General features: G+C 46.2%; 4 protein-coding genes across 9 annotated transcripts; 2 read left to right on the forward strand and 2 right to left on the reverse strand.

Moving 5' to 3' along the window:
- Nucleotides 1-3: 3 nt before the first annotated feature.
- Nucleotides 4-19957, reverse strand: LOC6617089 (cation-independent mannose-6-phosphate receptor). 6 transcript variants are annotated; one of them, XM_032720492.1, is made up of 18 exons: nucleotides 19785-19956; nucleotides 19649-19722; nucleotides 19492-19575; nucleotides 18977-19193; nucleotides 18748-18911; nucleotides 18404-18687; nucleotides 18198-18345; nucleotides 18019-18140; nucleotides 17841-17953; nucleotides 12852-13306; nucleotides 12583-12696; nucleotides 6411-6557; nucleotides 5860-6039; nucleotides 5674-5800; nucleotides 3925-3992; nucleotides 615-855; nucleotides 404-534; nucleotides 4-226 (listed from the first exon to the last, which is right to left on the reverse strand). In XM_032720492.1, the coding sequence occupies exons 2-18, from the start codon at nucleotides 19703-19705 to the stop codon at nucleotides 146-148; spliced, it is 2733 nt and encodes a 910-aa protein (XP_032576383.1). In that variant the 5' UTR covers nucleotides 19706-19722; nucleotides 19785-19956; the 3' UTR covers nucleotides 4-145. The 6 variants fall into 6 exon arrangements, 5 of the variants coding, with proteins under 5 accessions (XP_032576383.1, XP_002041416.1, XP_032576382.1 ...); XM_002041380.2 differs by having other exon boundaries at nucleotides 19492-19578; XM_032720491.1 differs by having other exon boundaries at nucleotides 19649-19956.
- Nucleotides 19958-20181: 224 nt separating this feature from the next.
- On the forward strand, nucleotides 20182-21429 carry LOC6617090 (integrator complex subunit 12). The gene has a single exon (XM_002041381.2). The coding sequence runs from the start codon at nucleotides 20346-20348 to the stop codon at nucleotides 21336-21338; it is 993 nt and encodes a 330-aa protein (XP_002041417.1). The 5' UTR covers nucleotides 20182-20345; the 3' UTR covers nucleotides 21339-21429.
- Nucleotides 21430-21492: 63 nt separating this feature from the next.
- LOC6617091 (nucleosomal histone kinase 1) lies at nucleotides 21493-23639 on the reverse strand. The gene is made up of 2 exons (XM_002041382.2): nucleotides 23196-23639; nucleotides 21493-23137 (listed from the first exon to the last, which is right to left on the reverse strand). Exons 1-2 carry the CDS (start codon nucleotides 23427-23429, stop codon nucleotides 21560-21562), a joined length of 1812 nt encoding a protein of 603 aa, XP_002041418.1. The 5' UTR covers nucleotides 23430-23639; the 3' UTR covers nucleotides 21493-21559.
- Nucleotides 23640-23801: 162 nt separating this feature from the next.
- Nucleotides 23802-25870, forward strand: LOC6617092 (histone H2A.v). Its single transcript, XM_002041383.2, has 4 exons — nucleotides 23802-24000; nucleotides 24305-24382; nucleotides 24565-24678; nucleotides 25312-25870. The coding sequence occupies exons 1-4, from the start codon at nucleotides 23998-24000 to the stop codon at nucleotides 25540-25542; spliced, it is 426 nt and encodes a 141-aa protein (XP_002041419.1). The 5' UTR covers nucleotides 23802-23997; the 3' UTR covers nucleotides 25543-25870.
- Nucleotides 25871-26118: the final 248 nt, after the last annotated feature.

Raw genomic sequence — 26118 nt, forward strand, 5'->3', positions numbered from 1 at the left:
TGTCCTATGTTACTCACTTTGGGATCTCTCGCGACTTTAACTATCTACCCCAGCTCCTGCTCCACCACCATCTGTCCCCCATCAGCCCCATCATCCTAATGGCAAAGAAGGCGTCCCGCGACGACTTGGCTTAGATTGGGCTCACCTAAAGCAGCATGTCGTCATCGCTTTCGGTGAACTCCCCATTGGGCTCCAATAGCAGGTTGGCCTCCTCATTGGATTGCACCTGCAAATATAAAAAAAATAAATAAACAGAAGAATTCAAAAACATGTTTTCGAATGTTTAGCAATGTGTATTTTAGGAAACTCTTAAAGTATTTGAAAGATGCAACTGCAACAATGAAACCCTTCGCTTAAGCACACACAAAATTCTGAGGAATTTATCAATTTTCTGGTGACTTACCCGAGAGTATCGCACCGCGGAGTTGCTGCGCCGGAAGAGGCGGCGGACGCGCTGCCTTCGTGCCGGCGAAAAGGCCAACAGGCCCAGGCACGTCACGCAGAAGGTCACCGAGAGAATGGCCCCCAGGATGGCTGAAAAGAGCGGAGACAACGAAGGGGCGGATAAGTGACGGATTAAAGGGGAGGAGACCGTTTGGGCCAGCTGCACTTACTGCCCACGGACGCCGTTGGCCCAATGGGAGTAGCCGCCGGATCGGGACCAACTGTTGTTGTCGTTGTCGACGTGGCCGCCTTGGTTGGCTTACCCGCTGGCGATGCCTGGGTAGTGGTGCTGGTGCTGGTGCTACTGCTCGTGGAGCCATTGGTTTCAAAATTCTGCTGCGTCGTGCCGAGGGAAAGGAACTCGCAGATGCTCGGAGTTCGCTGCACATAAAGCAAATTGCATTGCTGGTCCTACAAGAAAGCGGATTCGTGTAATTAGAAACTTTCTTCATTAAGGGCTGGGCACAAAATAAATAAATAAATTGATATGGGTATGGGGGCATAAATTCCAAGTAAAATACGCCTGGACTCCGGCGCAAATTCGTGGCGCAACAACTGCTTTGCTGCTTGTTTCCGCCGGCATCCTGCTGCCTTGGTGGAAAAAAAAAGGGAAGCAAAAGGAAAGGAAAACCCTTGCTGCTGTGTAACACTTTCACCCAAAGACCATTTCCGGCGCGACCAGCCACTGCAAAATGAAACAGCAAATGTGCGCATAATTTAAAAACTTTTGCGGCGCAACTGCAACTGGCAACTGCAAGTGGCAAGGCAAAAACGCTCGCTGGCTGGCTGACTGGATGGCTGGCTGAATGGCGAGTTGGCTAAAACTTTCCCGTCACGGCGAGGCGCCGCACCAGACACGAACATGTCCGCGAGGAGAATCGGGTGACTAGGTGGGTGGGTGGTGAGGTTGGATCCCGGAACAGGGACGAGGACAAACGAGGCGGAAAGGGGGCAACGCATTAAAAAGTTTGCAGCCATTTAAAATCCCATTTCATTGAATCGCTAATTTTCCAACAGTGCCGCTGCTGCCAGTTGCAGTGCCAGGAACCATGTACACAGATCCTTTTTGTTGCTGCCCAAAAGTTGTCCTTCGTTGTGCATATATACAGTTAGCTATAAATGCACACATACACTGCAAACGAAATCGAAATCGTATTTCTAGAGTCATCTATTTAAACAACAAGTTTTAAGCTAAACCAAAAACCAATTTATTCATTAAACTTTAAATGCTCAAGGGAAGCAAATAAAATAGGATGTAACTACAAAGCAGTTTGCTGCATTTCAAAATATTGTTTATAAGCTTGTATTTTTAGCATTTCACGGAAGAATTATTCGCAAAGTGTAGCAGCAAACGCTATTTTCCGCTTTGCAGTTCAAGGATTAAACCGTGTTGTGCTCTTGCAGCGATTAGCTTTTCTTTTCCCCTCATTTCAACTTCCCTGCCAAGCTGACCAGAACATCTTGTTCGGCTTAACCTGTTGAGTGAGCTAAATTAGTCGGATGTATTAGCTGTCTGGAACTCGGAGCTCGGAAATGGAAATATTAAAGATCCCGGAGAGCGTGTCAAGCAATTAACATCATCGAATAATACATGCACACGAGTGGCAGGCCAAACTACGTTCGATTGTTGGCAGACGACAGTCGGTTAAAGGGGGTTGGCCATTGGGATTCGGGATTCGGGATCCGGTGTGTGGGGAATCTGATGTGGGATGTGGGTGGTGGTAGGTGGACTATGGGGTGTCAGAGGCGACAACCCGCATCTGTGACATGACCGCCAATGGCGACGGCATTTGGAAACGTTTGTCGGAGCTGGCAAACAGCTTGCAGACGGTTTAAATTTGGGTCAATTGCCTGGTGCCACAAATGCAAAACCGAAGCCAAAACAGGACGTCGGGAATGGGGTCCTGCTGTCCGGTCGAGTGAAACATAAAATCGACAACTATCGTATCGACCTAGAAAATGGACCGGCAAATATTTTCAATCAGCATCGCATGTCCGGGCGTAATTTTTGCGTAATAGACTAAAATGCGGTGTGACGATGACCGTCGAGTGTTTTTGGCGTTTTTGGGGCGGAGAAAGGAGGGCAGCGACCTCAAGCACTAATTTCAAAACGCTTTTCGGACGGCGGCTAATGCAATTGCAGTTGGGCCACTAATTACGATGCATTGTGCTTGGCAAAATGGGGCAAAATATTTCTGCAACCTGCGGTTAATTATCGCCCAAGCAAAACAAACAATTATTAATTAGCTTAAAGAGAGTCGGGCCGGCATACTAATGATGCTGGCTTCCAGAGAAGCCACAACAAAGTCGGATCCTTGGTCATTAGTCAAAGTGCTGCAGGCGAATGCAACTTAATTATATTATTACACACACACACGTGCGCACTCTGTTGGTGCAGCATAAAAGGCATGTGTGGTATGTAATTTAATTTGGCCCAACCAAGCGACTCGTCTGCCTGCTGGCATGGCAATCCCTGGCTAATACCACTATCAAAGTCCAAGGGTCATCTGGTCAATAAACGAAGGGGTCACAGTGCGAACAATGCGTGCATATCTCTTCATCTGACCCCCCATTTTGGAGCACCTGCATCCCCTGATGACAACAAAGACTCGGGCGACACGAATGAACCCGGGAAACAAAAGCTCCAACCAGCAGCTAAGAGCTGGTGGAAGGTATTAGACAAGAAGCAAGAAATGCAAAGCGAACCGCAAAAACAGAAAATATGAAGAGACAATAGACAAAGGACACAACCAAGCCGAGAAGGGTTGAAATGAGAAAGATGCACAGGCAAAGCCGATTGCCAAGTGGTAAGCATAACAAAGGATACCTGCCGCACTCCGAACCCTGAGCTCCGGCGCTCCCCAGCTCCCCAGCTCCGCAGCTCCTGACCTCGAATGCCCAACCACCCATGCAAACCACCACCCACTTTTTAAGGTGGCGTTGCTGCTGCGTCAGTTAGTCCCTTGTTGCCCTTTTGCGCACAAATATTTCCTACATTTTCGCTTTGAAGCCCAAGCTCTGTGCCTTGTGGCGGGACTTTGAGAACGGACCCACCGACTGGCAAGATTTCTTGTTCGCATTCACAAAGCAGCCGAAAAATAAAGGGTAAGGAAAATAACTTCAGGTAGCCTGAATTCGAGTACCCTTGCTGTGCAGCTGGCCAACAAAATTATATTAATAATTCTGCAAATTAGCAACACATTCCACATTTAGATTTTTATTATGTGCGCACATAGCTTTCAAACAAAAATGTTGTAATGTAGTAATATATACTATATACCCCTTGATAGAGCATTGAAAGAAAAAGCATGCCATATATCCCCACAGTTTCCATTCCCACTGCTTTTCCTAGATGCGCATTTGGCACAGCGCTGAAAAGCGTGCTACACTTTTTGAAATCCTCGGAGGAGCCAAGAATAAGCACCAGATGCCATGCTAACCGTTTCAGGTAGGAGAATACATAGAATACTCTGTACTTACGCTCGAGATGGTACTGCTGCTCTCGGTCTGGTCGCTGCATATCAGCCGGATCTGGACGTTCATAGTGCCTGCAAGGAGCGTAAGCATAATAGGGCATTAGTTTCCAGAGCACTTTAATTAGTTCAAATGTAGCCCTCAATTCAAAACAATCTTAACCCTAATAAAGGCGAACAAAAGCAGCGGCACAGCAGGGATCCAGAAAGTCAGCCTCACCACTTTTATGGCCCAGACAAAGGCAGGCATCCTCACACACACACACACACAAACACACACAAACACACACACACACACACACACAGAACACACATAGTACGAGTATCCTTATCAAAATTTGAAATGATACAGCATAGAGCACAAGGGGGTTAGGCAAAGTGTATTGGGCCTGGACACCGCAAAGTTATCGCATAAAAGCCAAAAATAATTATCACCACAGACGACAACACAGCTTTAGCTGCTGCTGCTGGTGGTCCTGCTTTTGCTTCAGCCGGTTGTCCTGGAATCCTGGAGGGTCAGGCTGCTACTGTTGTCGGTCAAATGGGTATATATTTAAGTGGGATGGAGCGGGGTAATCAAAGCCTTCAGCTTCGGTCGCAAAGCCACACAAAATCTACAACTCGTTGGGATTTCGGCTAGCCAGGGACCATCTCCTCCTCCGGCAGCCACCCACATTTCTGGTATCTGCCAACGCCTGTCACTGGGCATATTAAAATTATGATTCTGATCGTTTGCAGATTGCGCATTGTCGTCCCACAATGGCGAAACAGTTTGTGTGCCGCACACAGTGTTTTAAAATAATACCATTTTACGGCCAGGGCTGCAGACAATGGAAATGTGTCATAATTAAATCGTCGTCAGTTTTATTTGTCAAAATAAAAACTTTTTGTTTTAATAGCAAAGTTTTAAGTGCCATGCAATGGCTCGAATAAAAATCATTGTGCGAATACAAGCCAGCTAACCCCGATGGCTCGAGGGAAATCTCGGCAGAGCAAGCCTCTTGCCTCTTAAGCCCCCACAGAGAAAAAAAAATCCCCAACAGCCACCTCCAGTGCGATCCAACTGTCTGCGCATTAAATATTCATGCAGTAGTATCACATCAACCAAACAAAAAAAGAAGTGTATAGAAAAAACAGGAAAAACCCCAGAGAAAAAGAGAGATTTTCCCAAGTGCAGCAAGATTATTTTACCGCATTATCTCGCAGACAGTTTTTTTCGTTCGCTTGATATTTTTTGTATAATTCGTTGTTCTTGTATAATTTCAAGCACTTTGCTTGCAGACGAACAAACAGAATCTAAGGCGGAAGGCAAACTGCTGCCCGAAAATGTTGCAGTTGCAAGAACGGCGCCGCTGTGGAAAAAAGCACGAGTGCCAGCGACAAAAATTACGCGATAAAATGCCGCGAGGATCCAAGTGAAATGGTGCTGTGATGGTGAAGCAGCAAGAAGTGCCCGGCACGAAAAGTGCATTGGGCTGTACGCCAAATCTAATGCGATTCCTACGTTTTCACACAAAACAGCCAAAAGCATACCAAAAACAAGGGGAAACGAAGGGAGAGCGCAAGGCAAACAAAATGGCGGCAATGCGCGCGTGTTTCGCAGGCGGAAAGGGAAGCGGAACCGGCACCGGAAACGGAAGCGACTAGCGACAACGCGGATTCTCCCGCTCCTTGAGCCGACTGAAGAGCACCGGAATATGTAAATCGAATTAGCTGGACTGCATAAAAAGGACCCAATGCACACACTCAAACTCACCTTCCCGACCGCAATTAGGTGACTCGTGTGTGAAGAATATGTTGACCAGCGCCTGCGAATAGTCCGTCATCGCCTTGCGATGCGCTCCGCAAATGTTTACCGACATCTTCGTGGCGTTGTAGTCAATCTGCAGGCGGAAAAGTGCAATTTAGAGTGCTCATTCGACGACCATTCAGCTAGACTAACCTCAATCATGCCATCCTTGGTGAACGGCGCACTCTTGAAGTTGAAACGACGACCCAGCCCGTCGTGCACCAGATCGCAGGTGTCCGCACTGAAGGTGCACTCGTGCGGCGGACAGAAGACATTGGTCTCCCACTCGAAGCGGTAGGCGCAGTCCTCAATCGAACGCAGCACGGGCTGTCCCTAAAAAAAAAGGAAGAGGAGCAAGGAGGCGGAGCCATTAGGTGCATGCAGCAATTTGCTACAGAAATGGGTCCACTGGCCATGAAATAATCGCATATATGCTGCCACCCAGTCAGTTAATGTCCACAGAAAACCCTGCCAAATGGCGATTCCTTCTGTAAAAAGTCCTGAATGTGCAATTTTCCGTAACGGACTACACGAATAAAATTTTGAAACAATTTTTGAAAACAACGGACTATGTTATATATCTCTTGAAATCAGTAATGGCAAACCATATCAAATTGAAAGGTAAGAAAACGACTTTAGTAGCATCTAAATTATGAATAATTTAAGGAGCTAGTTGCAGCATCTGTTTCTGGCAGTGTACTTACCCGACCGGCACGCATATTACAGTTGAAAAGGATGTGCGTGGAGAGCTCCGTGGTGTTGTCGCTGGGACAGGGGTCTCCCTTCAAGTAAGCCAGCTCGGCGAAGGTGCGATTCCGTTGCGTCAGTGACACCAGAGGAAAGCCCATGCTCTGCGAACGAGAAGAGGTGTAAGAGGTAAGGGGAGCTTGCATCAACATCGGAAAGAGCGAAATGTTTAACTTTATGTCTGAGATTGCGGCAAATAACTCGAAATCCCTGTCTGAGCCACGCACACGTTCCTGTGTCGCCTGCCCCTGGCGGTTGCAGCTTGTTGCTATCGTTGTCGTCGGTCTCCAGGCCAACCAACATGGAATCAGTCGGATTCAGTGTGGAGTGGCCGGCACATCGATGCGATGATAACTGGCATGGCCAAGAGCCAGCAGGACATGCTGGTCCCAGTCAGCACAAACGACAATTTAATGGATAGTTCAATGGCACTGAGCACCCGACCAAAACGAGCTAAAGTTACTTCCCAGGAAAATATGGTATACTTTATATGAAAGTCCTAAAAATAAGAGCATAAATTAAGTGAAGATCCCTCCGGCAAGTAAATAATAAAAGTTAAAGATGTGTAGTAGTTTGCAGACTTTGGTTTCTATACTATCTGAAAACTATAAATACTAGTAGATATAAGATTTCCATATTTTTTAAAGACTTTAAGATCGGTAGAGCTTTCGACCAGCGTGTCGCCTGTGCAGCTGTTGCTGCTGCTGCCCCCATCGATGGAGCACGCTAACTGCTGCTATTGGCAATCAGGCTGCTTAAACGCTGCCAGCTATCCAACTAGCCGGCCAACGACGTGAACTTAATGCGCAAAAAGCTGGGATAGCAGGTCCTGCTGGAGAGTATCTAGTGGGGTGGGCATAGGGGGTGCAGTAGTCGGAAGGCGGCAAGTGCATTGGCGTTCGAGTGGTACAAGATTTATGCTCGGGTCAACAAGGTCGATGGCGGCAAGCGTTGCACATGTTGTCGTCTCATCTTAAACGTATTAGGGGCAGAAAGGAGTTCCAGTGCCAAGCTCTTTTGCTTCGAACTCATTTCGTATGCAGCTCAGGCGATGTTTTAGCAGTTTGCTCTATTATTTATTGCTGGCCGTTTCACTGGCCAGTTCGACCCAGTGTGTACCCTTTTGGAGCATCCATTTGAAAATCAAAGTCGCAGCTAATGCGCCATCAGCAAATACACGACGAGATTGCGACGGGGATGAGCACCGTTGCCTGACCTTCAGAGAAATCTCATTAGCATTGGAGGCTATAGAGGGGATCTGAGGAACTGAGGGGAGGGAGCGAGAGGAAAATGGGCCACATCGAGGGGACTTTGTCGGCGCCAGCTTACAGACTTAAAACACAGGCAGCGGTGCTGCTGCTGCTCAGGCAGTAAGTTTTCCCAGTAGCTTGCTGTGCAAAATTTATTGAAAAACTTTCTTATCGCATTTGAACAAGCGAGTAACTTCTCTGTATGTTTCCGTTTGCCAGTGTGCGTGCGCCTGGATATTTGTGATTATTTTTTTTAAGTTTCGCAAAACTTTGCTCTCAGGGATAAGAGAGAAAAAAGGAAATGCCAGCGACGACTGGCCGGCCAGACAGAAAGTAACTTAATTGTTTGCAGATACAAATAAATGAGTTGCACAGAAAAAAAAAAAAATAAAGGAAGACAAACACACAAAGGACACGGGCCAGGCAAGGCCAAGCTCACAACAAGGGACAAGGAAAAACAAGAAGAAAATCTTGACTTGATTGTTGGAAAATCTTTGGCCCAGCCAGGCAAACAAATCGAAAACTTTAATGCGCTGCAGAGCAACGGGAAAGCGGCGGAAGATTAAAAGAACTGTTTCGGATTCTCAAAAGGATTTCAGGACACGACATTTATTTAGAAAGCTGCTTCTAATTAGTGGCAAAACAATGAAGGTGGAGGCAGCAGCTTATCCCTTAAGTTTCATTCCGTATTGCAAGGGAATGCCTTTCCCTACCTATTTTCTTCTTTTTATAGAAGAAACAATGTTCAAAGAAGTCAGTTGAATTTTCTTAGGCGTATTGGTAAAATTATAAAAACCCAAGTACGCAATGGAATCCCACAATCAAGGACATTTGTTAACTTGTGAACTGCCTTATAGTTTTCCAACTCAAATCGAAGCCTGCCGATGGAAAAATAACAAGGCCATGTGCGAGTTGAAAAGCAATAAAGATTTCCGCAAGTTCAGCGATTCGCTAGAAACATGCCAGCGCAAAAGGACACCCACTCAGGATCACTGGTGTGGGCGAATGTGGGCGGGTCATCTGGCCTGCGGTCGCATTGACATTATAGCCTGGTCGAGACAGAAATTCACAGGAATCCATGGAACTACAACAACAGTGACAGGAGGGGCATGACATTGAGGGCCAGGACAATAACTGGGATAACAATAAGCACAATGGCGACGAGCAGGACAGGCGGGAGGAGTTAAAGCCCGCATTGTGGAGATGCTGCTGTCAAGGCATTCAGCTGTTTGCACAACAATTTGATCAATTTCGTTATTAATCCGATTTGATGGGGCGAAGAACCCCATCGGCAGCCATTTTGACGATTTTGTGGTTATTGTCGGAAGTGCAAATGCAAATGCAAATGGAGATGGAGATGCATCCACCGCAAGCTGAAGACCGGACCAAATGAGCGGGGATGAGCGGAGGAGAGGAGATGGGCTGGGCCGGGCTGGGGTAATGTCCCCTGGGAGTGGGGGCCAATTGCCATGTCAGTCACATGCCCGTTGCCAAATTTGCACTGGCACAAGTCAAACGCCCCCATCGAGTTGACAATGGAGTCCCTGCATGCCAATGAATTGACTCGCACTCGCAGCAATCCAACTCGAAATTCCCAGTAAAAATCAAACGTGTCGCTGATCCGGGGATTCCTTTAAGTCAAGCGCACCAAGCGACAAATGTCTGGAGTGCCAGTTCGTTAACCCATTAAAGGCACCTAGAGTTTTTAGGTGAAGAAAAGCTTCATAATAATAATTTAATTTTAATTGTGTGCTGTAAGGGTGCATTAATGAATTTAAAACTTGTTTTTAAGTGTTACAAATTTTAAAAAAAATTCTACTAATTTCATGTAATTAATATTCCATTTAAAGTAATTTATCTTATGTTTGTGCTAGGAATACTATAAGTAACTAATATTAAGCCATCCCCAAACTATCCAATAAAGCATTTTATGTCGTTACTTATCGGTAACCGGAGATCCTTGGCACACAGTGGGTTAATGGAATCCCCTCGGGATTTCGCAATGCTTCTTTCCATTGTAGCTGTTAGCCTGGGGATATGCAATGGCAGCACATTAAAATATGTGCATGCGATAACAGCTGAATGGGAGGCTTTGGGTTGAGTTCGTTTGGGGCGATGCCAAGATGCCAATGCAGGCGACAACGTTCGACAACTGCCAATGAGTGGGCTTGGCCAGGAAAGGAGGAGGAGGAGGAGGAGGAGGTGCTGCAGCAGCAGGAGCAGGGACACCAATCAGGATGGGGAAAAGGGGCGGTTTGGGGTCCGTTCAAGTGCGCGTCAGCAGCTACGAGCAGCACATTTCCGTTTCCGCACACGAAATGCTCTGGAAACGAAGCATTTTCAAAATGCAAAACGTGGCGCAAAATGTAAACAGGGATGAGGGCACCGAAAGGTACACGGAGAAATATGATTTCCATTTCTTTTTTTTTTTTTTGAGGGGAAAGGTATTTCCTTTGCAATTTATGAACCTGATTATATATTTTACTTTTATGGTTGCAACATTTCAAAATGCTACGAGGAGCGGAAAAGTATGCATTCTATGTAGTTAATTTCAATTTTTAAAGTAAATAATCTTCTATACCATATATATAATTATAAGTTCATTCTGAATATGTTGAACATTTATAATAGTTTACGGTGATTTATTGACAGTGTTAGCTACGAAAATAGAGCTATAGAATTTTTATAAAAATATATTTGCCATGACTGCGTTATATCCAGGCTGATGGCATGAAAACAAAGCCGATGGCACTTTAGGCCGCCACCCACTTGGAGCCAGATGGAAAAGCCCATCCGCCCATCAGGCCATCAGTGCAACCCCCCACCGAAACAACCCCGCCAACGGAAATGCTTTACAGGGCACGTCGCCGGTAGGCACACCCCCTCCACCCATTTTCTTGCCCCCCTCACACACACACACATCCGTGCACACATGGATGCTGCTGGCCGCTAAAAGCTGTTTTTACAGATATTTTACCCCCCAAGCCGCATTGTACCATTTCCTTCCGTTCCGTTTCGTTACGTAGCGCGACGTTACGTTGACTGACCTTACGTTATGCTCACATATTTCACTCGCGTGCTGCCAGCCACAAAATCCCCCTACCCCCTCTATCCCCTGCAGCCATTAGAAGCAAGGGCGGCTGTCCTGCACTTTTTTTAGAGGGGTTTGAAAAACAACAATAGGTTTGTTTGTGAGTTCTTTGCAAATTAAAGTGGGTGTTATATGTTCCTATAAAGAAAACTCTTGAAATCCCCCCTATGCGGCTGCCACTGCTTTGGATCGCAAAGTTCGCGGCAACTTAACTGCCTCCTATCCGTACTTTCCGCTTCCAACTCCAGCACACAGCCATTTCCAACGCGTACGTGCTTATTTTTTAGCAGCTTGAACAATGTTTTTGCTCCCGGGAAATTTGTGCAGCTTGTGATAAAAGTTAGAGCCGGAAGGTGCCAGAACGCGGGGTCCGACGGCACGAGGTCGACATTTTGGGCCTGGCATACGGAAAATGCACTGGCAAGAGCGATTGCCTCCTAACACCACCTACCCCCACTCACCAGTTGGCATGCATCCATTGTCGCATGCAATTATTGTGCTGATTGAAGTGGGGCGAGTGCGGTTGGCGGGGCAACTTGGCGGGGAGCCCCATAATTCATCCAACTTTCACAGCAAAGACGACCTGGCACTAAGCCGAAACTCAAGCTGCTGAAAGCCGCGAAGGACACACATTCGCGATGGCACGCAAACAAAAAGTAAATTGAATTCGCACTTAAATTATTATAATTTCACATTGGAACAAATAAGGAGAATAAGAAATATCTTATATCAGACACCAAAGCACCACAAACGAATTTAAAGAATAAACCAGACTAAGTCAGACCCACTTTTCCCATGCATGTGTATTATGGCCTCATGGAAATATGTATGAATTATTGAGTTCCGGCAAATCCCTTCCAATTATCTCATTCATTTGCAAAGATTTTTGCCAGCGTTAGGTATTACGAGTAGAATCATAGGTTTTTTTTTGTACTATTTTGCGGTCCTGGGTGAAATCTGGTTGCGAGCAAATTTCATTGCATACTTTTGTGGGCTTAAGTATTTAGGCACCAAAAACCCCACAGAGTTGGACAGTTGCTGGACCACATGCTCAGCGAGGAGATTTTTGGCATTAAACAACTTTTGGCCGCTGTCAACGGCAGACAGTGCGAGTCCGAATACGAATCCCCAGTCCGCCAGTCCGCCAGCTCGAGGTTGGAGGTGGGTGGTTCCTCTTAATGAAGCAAGCAAATCCACTGGTCAGTCCGCTGGGCTCCCATTGGGAGATGCTATGCTGGGCGGGAGCTTTATGGTTTTTTTTTTCTTTTAGCTAGTGGGTTGTGGGTGGGTGAGACTTAGCAATTAGATTGCTGCATATTTAATGCATGAATGGCACCGCAATTTCGGGCATTTGACCAAAGGGCCACGAGCATATTGAGGCGTTTATGAGGTGGAAATACGAAGTGGGAGTGACTTAAATTACGAGCGATCCCCACGCTGTCCTCTCAAACGTTATGTGCATGCAAAGAGTTTCCAGCACATAAGCGGCTTTCCTTCACGTGGCCAAAACACCCATCCCTCCCTTTTGGCCCTTTGAAGTATGCATACGGACAGCTACGCTCAAAGGAATATAGACATACACATAGATATAGAAGGCCAAACCTATACCTTTCATATGATATAGTAATTATAGCTTCATAGTTAATTGAACTTATTCTAAACTTTATATACTACTGGATTTTTGATAATTTAACCTTTTGTATAAAATCAAACTGCACTGTTACTAATTGCTTGCCCCCAGCTGTGCGGATATGTATGAAAGGATGTGGATTTTCGTATGGTACTTACACGCTCCTCCTCGGGGGCGCCGGCGGCAGTCACTTTGGCCATGCAGGCAGCAGATCCGCCGGCACAGCCTAATTGGTATTTGGGCACTAATGGACGGCACACATTCAAAAAGAACTGCAAAGAAATAAGAGGGTGAAACGGAATTGGAACGGAGGAGTCGGTCCGGGTTTGGTTGAGTGGCAAAGACAAAAGCCAACAAATTACTGTGTGGATTGGCATGGTTTTTGGCCATTTTTGCCTGTGGGAAATCAGGGGCTACAACGGCTCACCTTGGTCGTCTTGGGCACCAGGTGCTCCATGCTGGCCGGCAGCTCCACTCTTGCCTCGTAGTTGTCGGTGGCGCTAATCAATGGCGTTAGGTCGATCAGCTCGTCGCCGCTGCTGCCCAGTCCATCGTTTGTGTGGTCCACATAGGTGGTTGCCTTGCATCTAATCGGCTCCCGGCAGGCAAGCGGCGTCTGATATTGGATCAACAGCTGACAATTGGAGTCCTCAATTATTTTGAAAGAATCGCTACCGCCAGCAGTGCTGGCTCCATTGTCCTTCGTCGCATTGTTCGCACAGACAAACTCGATTTTTGTCGACCAGCGCCGCATGCCCGTTGCAGTGGAGCACTCGGCCCCATCCTCGTACAGCAAATACAACGAACCGGTCTGATTGAAACGCAGCTGTGAGTTGGAGTTGCCCAGGCTGATGGTCGTGGAATTCTGCTCGTAACAAGCGCCTGCAAGTGAACGGGAAGCGCACGGATCAATTGAGTGCTCCACGGCTGGGCGCCAAGTGCCAAAAAGTCAGAAAGAAAAAACAAAGACCATCTCAAAGGCAAACAAAACACGAACATGGCCGGCAAATCCTGGCAGAAAAAAATCCAAGCCATTCACTAAACACACTGAACCAAATTAAGTGTATAGTCTCTAAGACACTTTTTGTTTGTTTTTAAAGAAACTTATTTTTCCACTCAGATTACATTCTAAAGATTACTTACTATTTTACTTAACTATAATTCACTTTTATTTTTGACAGTGCACCTCTGAGCACAGGACTTCGACGTCCTGCAAATGAAGCGTTACCCGCTTAGTGCAGGAATCGGGATAACAAGGAGCGGGAGTAGAAGCGACTGGACATCAAAGCCCAAATTAATTGTTCTCGTTGTTTGTCAACTTGCAAGGAGCGTTTTTTTGTTTCAGGACCCGAACTGCGAGAATGTCCAAGCAATCGGAAGGCTTCAGTGCCGCTTACTGCCAGGACAATCCAGTGTCCAGACTGGCATCCAGACACAATGGACTCGGGAACGCAACGCATCAATAGAACACAATGCATAAATGCCAGTACATTTGCTTCGGTTCATGTACTGCTTTTAAGGAATTTTAGATTTAATTGGCCAAAAATAACATTAAGTTGTTTGGATAGCTGAAAGCGCCCTGACAACCCAAATTTTATGGAAATAAACAGAATCACCTCCATGCCCTGCCCTGCCCTGCAGTTATAGTCCTTTTAGTCCTTTTGGCTCTGCCCTTTTCAATCTTCCATTTCACTTGCAACCCAACAATTTTGAGCAATGTCACTCACATTTGCCGGATTTTGATTGAGCGCCCTAGAGCAGACAGCATTGTGATTGTGATTTGACTAGAGTATGGTAATTTCAGATCCCCCCTTTCACTCCGCACTCCGTTCTCAATCCTCGGCTGCATGCACTCTGCTTCCACATTTTTATACTTTATTGCAGACATCGGACAAATATCCACACACACATGCAGGATCAAGAGCCATGACCAACAACGAGAAAATAACAAAAAACGATTAGAAAAAGACCAATTGAGGTGGCTTTTGGCAAATCGAAAAAGAAATCGACTGTCAACTAAATTGATAAATGACATTGTGGGGCTGCGTGACAATATATGTACTGCTGTATAACCCTGTGTAAGCATTTATCTATATATGTACGTACGTACGTATGTATATTCCAAACAGGACCTGCTAGTGTCCTGCGGAAGAATGCAATTGAATTTAGCAGACCTCAAGACTCGGAAGAACAGAAGACATCCTCTAAGGATTTATTTGAACAGACAAGAGCAGAACGGTATGTCCCTTCAACTTTAAAATGGCTAAAAACAGTAGTTTTTTATGAAATATAAATATAAGATTGTACAAATTGAAGGTCAGACAAGATTGAAACAGCTTTGAATAACAATATCATTGGGTATTTTTATAGACTCCTTTGAGCTATTATTTCGACCGCAGCTGTGTAACACATCCGGTCCAGGATCTATTCTTGCACATACACCTTGGGTGAAAATCATTTCCTTGTCAAGATTATCCAACGAGATTGACCTGGTCACAAACACACCGACCCAATACAGCCCCCCCAAATTGAATTCCAATGCAATCTCGGCTCAAAGCAGCCTTGGACTTCGCATTGCGGTCATGAAACAAAACATTGTTTAAATTCCGCCTATGGCTGAGAAGGGTTAAATATAAGGAGCTGACTTTGTGGCATTGATAAGGCGAGAGTGGCAGCGGTATGCCCGAAAATATTTCAGTGCCCCAAAAACAGCGAGTCCTGCGAAAGGGCAAAAAGCGAGGAACCCGGGGCAAATTGAATTTCAATAAGAAAACATCGAGGCAAAGGGCCAAAGTAACCCTAAAAACATTGACCATCAGCCAGCAGCAGCGGCAGGAGCGAGAAAAACAAATATAAAACGATTTAGTAGCTGCCTGATGCCACTTTAGATGGCGCATCCAGGCCAAACAGCTGCCGGCAAGTGTTAGTTACGGCTGGCAGGAGGAGCAGCAGGAGGAGCAAAAGCGGGAGGATGGTCCAGGCGCATGGAGGTTTTTGTCCAGTTCGGGACCAAATTGAATCTGCCCGCCAGCAGCAGCAGCAGCGCTAACACAAATAACCAAGGAACCCTGGGCATGCGAAACCCTTCATAAAAAGGAGTAAAATGCGAAAACAATAAAAACAGCAAATTGAAATTATAAACAAAGCGGCAGCAGCAGCAACTCAAGAAAAACAACAAAAGTGCTGTGCCATTGGAATTTGATACTAACCAGATTTCCACAAAATATGGTAGGTTACTTTATGTAAGCTACCACAAAAATTAAACAACAATATTAGAAATATACTTCTAAGACTAAAAAGACATGCCAGATAATCTTTACATTACATTCAAATTTTTGTACTAAAATGTTTCTGAGGAAATAATGTCTCTTTGCTAATTTTCACGTGTTGAAATGTGTTTACATTGTTTTTAATACCTTTATAGACTGCAAACCGCACTAAATTTGTTTAGACAATTATTTTGAAGAGGCGCAATTAAATGAGGTCTGCCAGATCAAATCACATGGTGCAATGCCAATGCGTATGTCCAAAATCCACCCAATAGCCTTCAAAAATGAAATTTGCCTGCGCCCGCCATAAATAAATATAAAATGCAGAACGAAATCGCAAATGAAAATTACACAAAATGACAGGGAAACGCATGCTGCATAAGCAATTAACAGCAGCAGTTTGGTGGGCGGTACGGATTTGGTGGCGCACGGGGGCGTGGCCATAACTCACTGGCAGACTAGAGTGGGCCAGGGCCAAGCCCCCTGCCAAATGCCTTCAAATATTGAATTCAGCTATGAAAACCAGGAGATTTTAATGCCCCATCCGTGGGATGAGTTGGGGTGGCCAGCAATATGCCGTCTGCCAGTGTCAGCTGGGCGCCAAACAGCGAACGTGCAACGCAGTGTGCACTGGGAGAAGAGGGTGCTACTTTCCACAAACAAATTGAATATATCTTGCTTTGGTATGTGAAGAATTGGAGTTTGAATCATTTACGCCCAGTCTTTCTTACAAACTCCTTTTCCAAACTCTAGTTAGTGATATATGTGCAACATATTGCATCGATTTCTTTCAGTGCAGGTAAACGCCAGCTTGTTTACAAAAGCTCTGACACGTCCTGCGCCCCACTTTCGCGCATGTGTGTGCGTCTGCTATTTGCCTAACAAATGAAATTTTCATGTAGGTCTCTGCCTCATGGCCTGGACATCAGTTTGGCAAAGGGGAGCACAGTACAGCACACACTTATTTATTTGTTTAGGCCCAGCAGTGGGCCATGGCATCTCCTTCACAGACCGCCGTGTGTCTGTGTGAGCCGCGAGCGAGCCAGCCAACCGAAAAGGACGCGCCAACGGATATGCGTCTGCAGTCAACTACGAATGCAGGACACCACCCAGAGCGAACGCCCAGATACACATCCATGCTAAGCAGCAGCGCCATGGATAACAGCCACCAGATACCAGTTACCAGCTACCAGCTACGAGCTACCAAATAGGGGACACGTTTCACTTGCCAACGGGTCGCATCAGGAAAAGTTGTTATTTGCCATGGCGAAACGTCCCCTATGTTGATGCAGCGCATACAGGGCAAATAAATAGAAAAATATCAAAGCTGCGGATATGCTGGCATTATGTGCTGTAGGATTATGCACTGGACTGGCAGGGTAAACCATGTGTTGATATTTAAATTTCGCTTCACTCAACTATATATAAAATATGAAGTTATAAAGTGTTAGATGCTTTACATCAACAGCAAAGCCTTTTGGGTTCCATCTTAGCCAACATCTTACATTTTTATGATTCCGAGGAGCTAAACTCGCATTTCAACATAAATTTTAAGCTAAACATAAAACATTCTTCAGAGATCAGAGAACGCAGAGCATCAGAAGGCCGTTGAAAGCGTTTAGCTTATTACTGACGTCAAAAAAATGTAAATTGAATTTCCACGTGGAATGGCAGGATAGCCAAGGGATAGGAGGATTGGCTGGCTAATGGTCGGACCAACCCACATGCATATATGTACACATGCACACTCGTAAATTATGTAAATATATGACGGACCACATCACAGATCTAAATCATTATCATCATACCACGGCATTTACAACTGCCAACACACAAGTGTGGGCGAGTGTATATGGACGAACCTACAAATAGCCACTCGTGTGCGCTTTAATGGAAACCGGATGAAATGGTCAACACTTGACCGGGCCCTTCCCATTTTTTTCCGGCATTCCTCTCCGGTTACGAAGACGATTATGGCCATGAGAGCCACTCGAGCAGAAGAGCAATAAAAAATCATTAATCCCGCACAGCAAGAGTCCTCGAGACGAAAGGGTTTAAAGCTTTAGCAGGTTACGATTTACCTAACCCCTTTTAATTATGACGAATACGTTTTGCCTCAAACCTATTTTAATATTGGGTCCACTTACCGCCATTTTCCTGGCAGGGCGCCCCAGCATGTGCGCACACTGCAATTGTATAGTTCTTGCCATCCTTAAGCAAAGTGCGAGCTGGCTTAGAGCTAAGCGAACTCAGATCCAACCTGTTAAGAGTATACAGAAAGAACTTAGAGCGGATTCCTTATATATAAGTGTGGAGACAACTCACAGCTCATTTGTGGAGGTGAAGGCCGTGCACGGTTTGAGATCGTTACAGGCCAAAGGCGTTACAAAGTTGAACTGGTAGGTGCAGGAATCGGCTCCCAGACCCGCGAACTCCGGATGGGCATTCTAAAGAAAAGATATAAGATTAGCATAATCATAAACTAAAAGCCCTAAGCTACGCACCCTTATGAACTTGTCGCAGCTAAAGTAAATTACGCTGGTATAGTTTGCACTGGAGTTCTTGGCACAGGGCGTTGGTGATTCGTGCCTGAGCAAAAGCTGCCCTTTCTCCACCACCGGATGCGTTTGTACATTGCCGAAATTGATAAATCTATGGGGAAAATCTTTGACTAATATTCTCAAGCAATATTAATCAAAGTTCTACCCACCGTTCCTTTGGATTAGTGGCTTTACTATCAAAGAGACAAATGCTGCTGCCTGCCGGACACATGCTGTTCTCTCCATAAAGCACCGGCTTACAGACATTGATCACAAAGAAGGCGCCTTGACGATTGCTCGTACGATAGTTACTATCACTCAGCGGCATCAGGTCGAAGGTTCCATTTGACTTTGTGTCCCCCACTCTGCAACTATTGGATTGTAAGCCCTCGGGAATGGAAAGGCAAGCCAAAGGCGTCCTATAGGAGATGTAAAAGGAACAGGCATCGTTGGCCTAAAATAAGCACAATAGTATGTTATTCAGAATGATAAGGTATAAAATTCAAATACTTACGTAAGGCGTTATGTGCATAGGCTGGGCATCCAAAGTATAGTCGCAGTAGAGCCTTATATGCAGCTGGTAGTTGGGATTGTCGGCAGTGCCATTGCCGCATTTTGCGCCGCTTTTGTACTTCAGATACATATTTCCATTGTTGTAGAACAACTCGTGCTGACGACCTGAACAGTAAAGGTATCTTAGCGTGTGAGATACAGATAATATGATGATATGATAATATACTCACCCAAAATATACTCCTTTCCCTGTCTTTTGAGGCAAGCTGCCACATTACTTTCCCCATCGCAGGTTCTTGAAAGATTTCCGCATATATTGAACTCAAATTGGTCGCCTCCATTGTTCATGCTCTTCACCACATGGGCCAAGTCCGAGTGGAGGCCACTGAAGTCGAAGGTGCTGCCGTAAATGGGTTCCTTGAGTTTACATTCCGTGGTGGAAAATTTCTAAAGGAAAAGTAAACATATAACAGTTAAATATTTTCTTATTTCAAAGAAAACAAAAGACATTTTTAATGACGGGTTCTACTAGCTGTTATCGCTCCATTATTCAGCTGATTGATTTCTTAGCCATTCGAAATGTCGGCCAACAAAGACTGGAAGTGATAAGCGGGGGAAAAACATGCAATTGGGGGGCCTTGAACGGGGTCTCGGCCAAAAGGCAACAGGTGCGCAGTGAAAACAAACAAACAGCCCCAAAATAAACGCCCGCCGCCCACCGACCACCAACTATACGCCCACTTACCAGCTGATTGGCTGCGTCAGCGGCGACACTCTCGCCGCAGCAGAAAAGCAGCAAAAGCAGGGAAATCACAATTGGGAAACGCATCTGCTAAAATGTCAGTAAATGATATGAATAGTTTGTAGTTCAGTTTAAATGAATTCAGCATGTATCATCTCACCTGACGAAAATTTTCCTGCGTGGGAGCTGCGCAGTCCTTTTGGAAACTGCAACGCATTTTGTCACCTGCAGGCTCTGAAATATTGGCACTTAATGAGTCAAAGCGCTGGAAAGCGTTTGCAGTTTGTTTCTTTTACTGTTTTATTGGTAATTCCACCTATAAGATTAGCGCTTTTTTTTGCACACAAAGTAATTTGATTTCCCTTATCACAAGCTAACTGTTTATTTAGCATGAGAGCCAAGTTGTTATTGCTTTTCCAATTGGCTCTCTTCTTCGATTTTTCAACGGCGGTTCGCAGCAATTCTTCTTTGCGCAGCAGAACAAATCAACAAATGCCGGCGACGCAGTTGCACGAAAGGCATGCGAGCTGCGTTGCAGTGTGGTAGCACTGGTCAAACAGCTGTTGCGCTTTTGAATATACACTATGTTCGAGAACCCAATACAATTAATATTACGGTGTTACTGTTAATAGTGGTACTTACATACTAACATTGTTGTTATCAATGCTTTATTCAGATTACTTGAAATGATCTATATCTTTCTTTTCATCGTGTTATGGCTAATAACATACAATTTCTTTTTCCCGCCTAAAACCTTTTCACGTTTCCAAGTGAATGGCTGAAACCATGCAAACAGCTGTTGCGCGGGCCGAAATCTGCATTTATATTGTTATTTACTATATTTACCCGGTATTAAGATGGCCGCAAATATAGCCGCCGCTGCTGCAGCTGCCCAAGAAGTAGATCCTGTGCTGAAGAAGGCCATCAAGTTGCTGCACTCGAGTAATCCCACCTCGGCGGCCGAACTGCGTCTGCTTTTGGACGAGGCTTTGAAGGCGCGTTTTGGTCCGGAGAAAAGTTTGACCAACAACATGACGCCACGGATGCTGGAGGATGAGGCGAACTTTGTTGGGCGGGCGGCCACGCCCCCGCAGCAGCCCATCAATGCGGACGAGATCATCAATTTGACCAACTCACCGGACAAAGAGCCCTCCGATTCGGTGGACACCATTGCGGATTCGGATGACGGTCTGAGCGCCGTGGGAATAGTTAACACCGGTGACACCGGCGACTTTGGCGACCTCAATTGCTGCGTGTGCGGCGAGATGGTTTTCACGGCCACCAATCGGCTGATCGAGTGCTCCAAGTGCGGTGCCATGTACCATCAGGAGTGCCACAAGCCGCCCATAACCAAGGAGGAGGCGGCCGACGACCAGGAACAGAACTGGCAGTGCGACACGTGCTGCAACAAGCCAACGAGCAGCGGGAGGACAACATCCTCTGCAGCGGCCGTAACGCCAACTGTCTTCATAGCCGACGAGCCCATGCCGTTGACCAGCAAAACCAAATCGTCGGTCGCGTCGTCGCGCTCATCAAACTCTTCCAACTCCTCGTCGCCCTTCTACCGGCCCGAGCCCAGCAGCTCCACGAATGCCAGCAGCAGTAGCAGTAGCAAGCATGGCCACAAGTCCTCCTCTTCGTCGTCGTCCAAATCGCACAAGGAAGAACGATCCTCTAAATCCACAGCGGCGTCTTCACTTAGCGCCATCGGCGGAATGGAGAAGCACAGCAGTAGTGGCACCTCATCGCGACGCAGCAGCTCCAGCACCAAGTCCAGCTCCAAGAGCAGTTCCTCCAAGCATCACGAGAGCGGCAGCAGCAGCAGCAGCAAGCGCAGATCCAAGCAGTAATTTAGCATCTCTAATAATTAAGTATAAAGTTTCACTCCGCATAAGATTCTGAACGTTTAATAACTCATTTTAAATAAATGATTTTTATAAATATGTGTGTACGTACTGCCGAATTCAGCCAGCTGCATGCAATCCAGGATTATACGTAGGTAAATGTAGGAAAATATTTCAAGTTTTTATTAAAGAAGTTATAAGTGTAAAAATACAGAAAACAAACACTCCTATCCCTGGTATTTCCGTACAGTGACGGCTGGTGTCCGCGGACTACGGGCGGGTGTGGAGGAGTCGCTATGGCCGTTTACCTTGCGCAGGTTAACTCGGGTCACGGGCGAGCCCTGCTCATTCGAACTGGACGCCAACGCGCTGCGAGATGAGGGTGTACGTGAATCAACTGCTGTCGCCTTATCCTGCTCTGCTTTCTTTTTGCGTTTGACATTCACAATTACGTTGGCATCCATGCTAACGTCGAGCTCGAAGTTGAACTCATAGGTCTTCTTGGAACGCGGCTGTGGAGTGAGGTCATCGTTGATCACGGTTTTGCCACCGGGACGTCCACGCAGCGAAATAGACGGGCTGAAATTGATCTTGGCATTGGGAGTCCTTAGACGAGCTGCAGTGGGTGTTTGTGGCTTTGGGCTGGCCTTCGGTGTGCCCTTTGGCTTGGGACTGGTCTTGGGTGTAGCTCTCTCCTTGGGAGTTGACTTGGGTTCAGTCTTAACGCGCTTCCGGCCGGGTGGTGAACTTTCTGCGGCAGGAGCAGGAGCGACTCGCTTCAAGGGCGATACCTTGGCGTTTCGTGCTGATGGGGTGACCTTTTTGGCTGTCTTCTTGCGATATGACTTGTCCTCCTCCTCATCCTCTTCGCTGGCGGAGATTTCCTCGTCCAGTGATGAGTTCAAGACTGGCGAATCAATTTTCCTGGCTTTCCTGGCTGTTGCTGCCTTGCTCGTGCCGGGCGGACTTAGGTTATTGTTGCTGCTGGTCTGTACCTTCAGCTTGAAGTCGAGATCTCCGCTGTTTGGAACTTTCAGCTGTTTGAGCGCATTTGAGAACCAACTGCGGCACTTGTCGTAGTCCGGCTCCTGTTTGTGCGTTAGTTTAGAGACATACTTTATGAAATCCCCAATTGGCGGAGGTACTCCCTTCGGAAACACCGACTTCAGACTGTCGCCTATGTTATCCATAAATGCTTCCTTGGCCTTTTGCACTTTGAGGGGTACAGCCAGTAGTTTCTGCGTGACCCACGGCAACTCCGCGCCCAGCCACTCGATAAGATTGTAACCGAGTATCTCCAGATCAGCTCGCCTGGTTGGCACGCCCAGATGAGCATCCCTAGATGTGTATTCTATGGTGCCATTATGCATCTTCTTGGGGTCCGGCTTGAAGTCACCGGTGACGAAGTGTGAGGCCAGGCCAAAATCCACTAGGTACGCCTGCGCAGCGCCGCCTTTTCCCAGGCCCATCAGTATGTTGGCCGCCTTAAGATCGGCATGAACGTAGCCGTTGCTGTGCATGTACTGAAAGACATCCAGCATCTGAATGGCCAGTCTGTAGACAGTGCCCTCGGGCAGTCGCTTGCCGTTCTGCTCCAGAAACTTGGTCAGATCGCTGCCGTAGCGCGGCATGACTATAAATCGATGCTTTTCACCATTCACCTCCACGGAACCATTGGCCAGTATGTAGGGCATGCCCAGCGACTTGAGGCCGTTCTTCTGCATGAACTGTTTGATGTCCTCCAGCTTGGCGTTGCGCAGATAGAAGTGCATCTCCACGAACAGAGGACCATTGCCATGTGGCTCCTAAATACACGATTTTAATGGCAAATCTCAAAAAAAAAACCAAACGAGCGGCACTCACGCATTTAACCACAGCATCGTAGTTCTTCTCACCCACTTTGCAAGCGGCGTAGATCTCTCCGAATCCTCCAACTCCGATCGAGGGCCCAATGCGCCACTGCCCCTTGGCCAAATCGGTGAAAACTGTGCCCTCCTTCACCTTCTCCGGCATCTTGTACAGCTTGCTTTTGGCCTTCTTGGCCGGCACCGCCTTCTTGGCCGGAGCGGCAGCTATCGGCTTGGCTACACGCGGCATCCTCTGGTCAGATCGTTGTTAAATAGCGGCCAAGTACAATTATTCGCAAATTCTACTCGAAATGCCGGGCTATCAGGGTTGCCAATCGGCGCGGGTAGTGGCGTCCTGCAGGGCTGTCAAGTAAGTGACAGCTTAAAAAAAAATGTACCACAGCAGGACTACTTGTAAGAAACAACTTATTTCCAGGGCTGTTGCTGAGTCATTGAAACGTACAAATAAAAAAAGAATGATTATGTTTTTACGATATTTTTTGATAGACAGCTATGAAAAACGGCGCCACTTGTCAATGTGCGGCCAAAATAGGAAGCTACCATCTAGGGGTGAGCGCATATCGATAGGCCAAACATCGATAAGATCCGTTCCACCCTGGCGTCCGCTGACGGCGTCTTTTTCCCGAAAAAATTTCAAGTAGTCGAAACCGAATTCCGTGGAAACAACTCGCACGCTCCGGTTTCGTGTAGCAACAAAATAAGCATTCCCATCGCGGCCGTTAAAATCACAGAGTGCCCAGAGCCACATTCGCAAGCAAGCGCAGTTAGCAGGCAGCAGAAAAATCGATTGAACAGAAATGGTAATTTTGCGGTGCATTTTTGAGCGGCAGCGCAGCTCGCTTTTCGCACTGCGCGTGCCCCCCGCGAATTAAATATTGATGCGAAGACGCGGACAACACAGTGCACGCGAAGTGGACACCACGTAGATCGCAACAACAAGCAGCATCAAAATCGGCGGGCATTTGTTATTGTGCTGCTGCGGGCGATCGGCCGTAACCTCACTTCGGCAGCGATGCCTCCATTTTGTGTTTTCCTCTGCGACTTGTGCCACACTCGCTTTAATTTGTTGTTCTAAGAAATGCATTGTGCTGTGTCTATTCGCAGGCTGGCGGTAAAGCAGGCAAGGATTCTGGCAAGGCTAAGGCGAAGGCGGTATCGCGTTCCGCGCGCGCGGGTCTTCAGGTGAGTTTTACAATCTGTACCTCGGTTTTTCGCGCCTTTTCGGTACCCACCTCGCCAGCGAGCATATTCCACCACACCAACAGGGTGCCCGCCTCCATTGGTTGGTTGGGGTTGACAAAAACATAAACAAGACAGCCGGTCAAGCCAATTAACCAGTTACCCGCCTCTTCTCCCCCACACAGTTCCCCGTGGGTCGCATCCATCGCCATCTCAAGAGCCGCACTACGTCACACGGACGCGTCGGAGCCACTGCTGCCGTGTACTCCGCTGCCATATTGGAATACCTGACCGCCGAGGTAAGTGTGCGTCCGCCGAGTTTTCCCGCTTTTCTCTCGCGACACTTTTCCCTGTTAACATTTTCAATGTAAACAGAAATATTCAAGAAAAATCCTCTATATTCAGAAATTCTTACAGTTGCATTCCCTCCACTTTTCTTATTGTGTACAGTTATTTGCAGTTATTTGCGTTCCAATTTAAAAACACAGTTTCTTATTGACATTTTGTGTGGAATGAAAATGATGAAAATGTACACCTAATTCATGAAATGCTTGAGGCGCGCATTATCAGTTGTCTGAATCTAAATAACTGTAGTTTTTATTTGATGTATACCGCTATTCATTTTCTAAGAATTATACCGTAATTCATTTGTAATCATTTATAGAATTTTTGCTCCATTAGGCAGTCACACTTTTCCCGCCTTTTTCAGGATAAAACGTTTACCGTTTAGTTTTATTTTTTTAATGTAACTTACGTTTGTTGTAATATTTTTTAAAATGTATTTTTTTGGATTTTATGTTTGCTTTGCTATTTCAATGTTTGTTTTGGTAATGAGCGAAAAAAGTAAATTAATTGCTTTAGCTTATGCTGGCGTAGCTTATCCTTCGTAGCTTATATTCGATTAATTTCTTTGGTTTTCCCAATCATTTTAGGTCCTGGAGTTGGCAGGCAACGCATCGAAGGACTTGAAAGTGAAACGTATCACTCCGCGCCACTTACAGCTCGCCATTCGCGGAGACGAGGAACTGGACAGCCTGATCAAGGCAACCATCGCTGGTGGCGGTGTCATTCCGCACATACACAAGTCGCTGATCGGCAAGAAGGAGGAAACGGTGCAGGATCCGCAGCGGAAGGGCAACGTCATCCTGTCGCAGGCCTACTAAGCCTGTCGGCAATCGGACGCCTTCGGAACATGCAACACTAATGTTTAATTCAGATTTCAGCAGAGACAAGCTAACACACCGACGAGTTGTAATCATTTCTGTGCGCCAGCATATATTTCTTAAACACAACGTAATACATAATTATGTAATTCTACCATCTCCCCAACACTCACAAGCATACAACATACAAACAAAAAATACAAACACACAAAACGTATTTACCCGCACGCATCCTTGGCGAGGTTGAGTATGAAACAAAAACAAAACTTAATTTAGAGCAAAGTAATTACACGAATAAATTTAATAAAAACTATAATAAAAACGCCAATCCTGTTATTTCCAAAAAACAAGACGAGATGATTGCGCTTGTGTCGATGAATGTATAGAATTGCAACTAGATGGTAATTAATTCCAGCTGTAAGAAGTACAAGTTTCTCATAATTGTGAGAAAAGTGCAGTAGTAACGCTTAAAGTTCAGTTTTATTCAGGGCATTTAGCAGCTCGAACCCACTGTATTTGTAAACCTAATAAACGAGTAAATGCCCAGAGCGAAATATCACAACTGTAGCTTTTTAT

The sequence above is a fragment of the Drosophila sechellia genome, chromosome 3R (assembly GCF_004382195.2).
Source record: "Drosophila sechellia strain sech25 chromosome 3R, ASM438219v1, whole genome shotgun sequence".
NCBI lineage: Eukaryota > Metazoa > Arthropoda > Insecta > Diptera > Drosophilidae > Drosophila > Drosophila sechellia.

Excerpts from the sequence above, each read along its gene's own strand:
- LOC6617089 (XM_002041380.2), bottom strand. The coding sequence starts at position 19,705 with ATGCGTTGCAGTTTCCAAAAGGACTGCGCAGCTCCCACGCAGGAAAAT. Across the intron at positions 19,194-19,491 it reads CTGACGCAGCCAATCAGCTG|AAATTTTCCACCACGGAATG; the intron begins GTAAGTGGGCGT and ends CTTTTCCTTTAG. Across the intron at positions 18,141-18,197 it reads GCTGCGACAAGTTCATAAGG|AATGCCCATCCGGAGTTCGC; the intron begins GTGCGTAGCTTA and ends TCTTTTCTTTAG.
- LOC6617091 (XM_002041382.2), bottom strand. The coding sequence starts at position 23,429 with ATGCCGCGTGTAGCCAAGCCGATAGCTGCCGCTCCGGCCAAGAAGGCG. Across the intron at positions 23,138-23,195 it reads ACGATGCTGTGGTTAAATGC|GAGCCACATGGCAATGGTCC; the intron begins GTGAGTGCCGCT and ends TCGTGTATTTAG.
- LOC6617090 (XM_002041381.2), top strand. The coding sequence starts at position 20,346 with ATGGCCGCAAATATAGCCGCCGCTGCTGCAGCTGCCCAAGAAGTAGAT.
- LOC6617092 (XM_002041383.2), top strand. Across the intron at positions 24,383-24,564 it reads CCGCGCGCGCGGGTCTTCAG|TTCCCCGTGGGTCGCATCCA; the intron begins GTGAGTTTTACA and ends TCCCCCACACAG. Across the intron at positions 24,679-25,311 it reads TGGAATACCTGACCGCCGAG|GTCCTGGAGTTGGCAGGCAA; the intron begins GTAAGTGTGCGT and ends CAATCATTTTAG.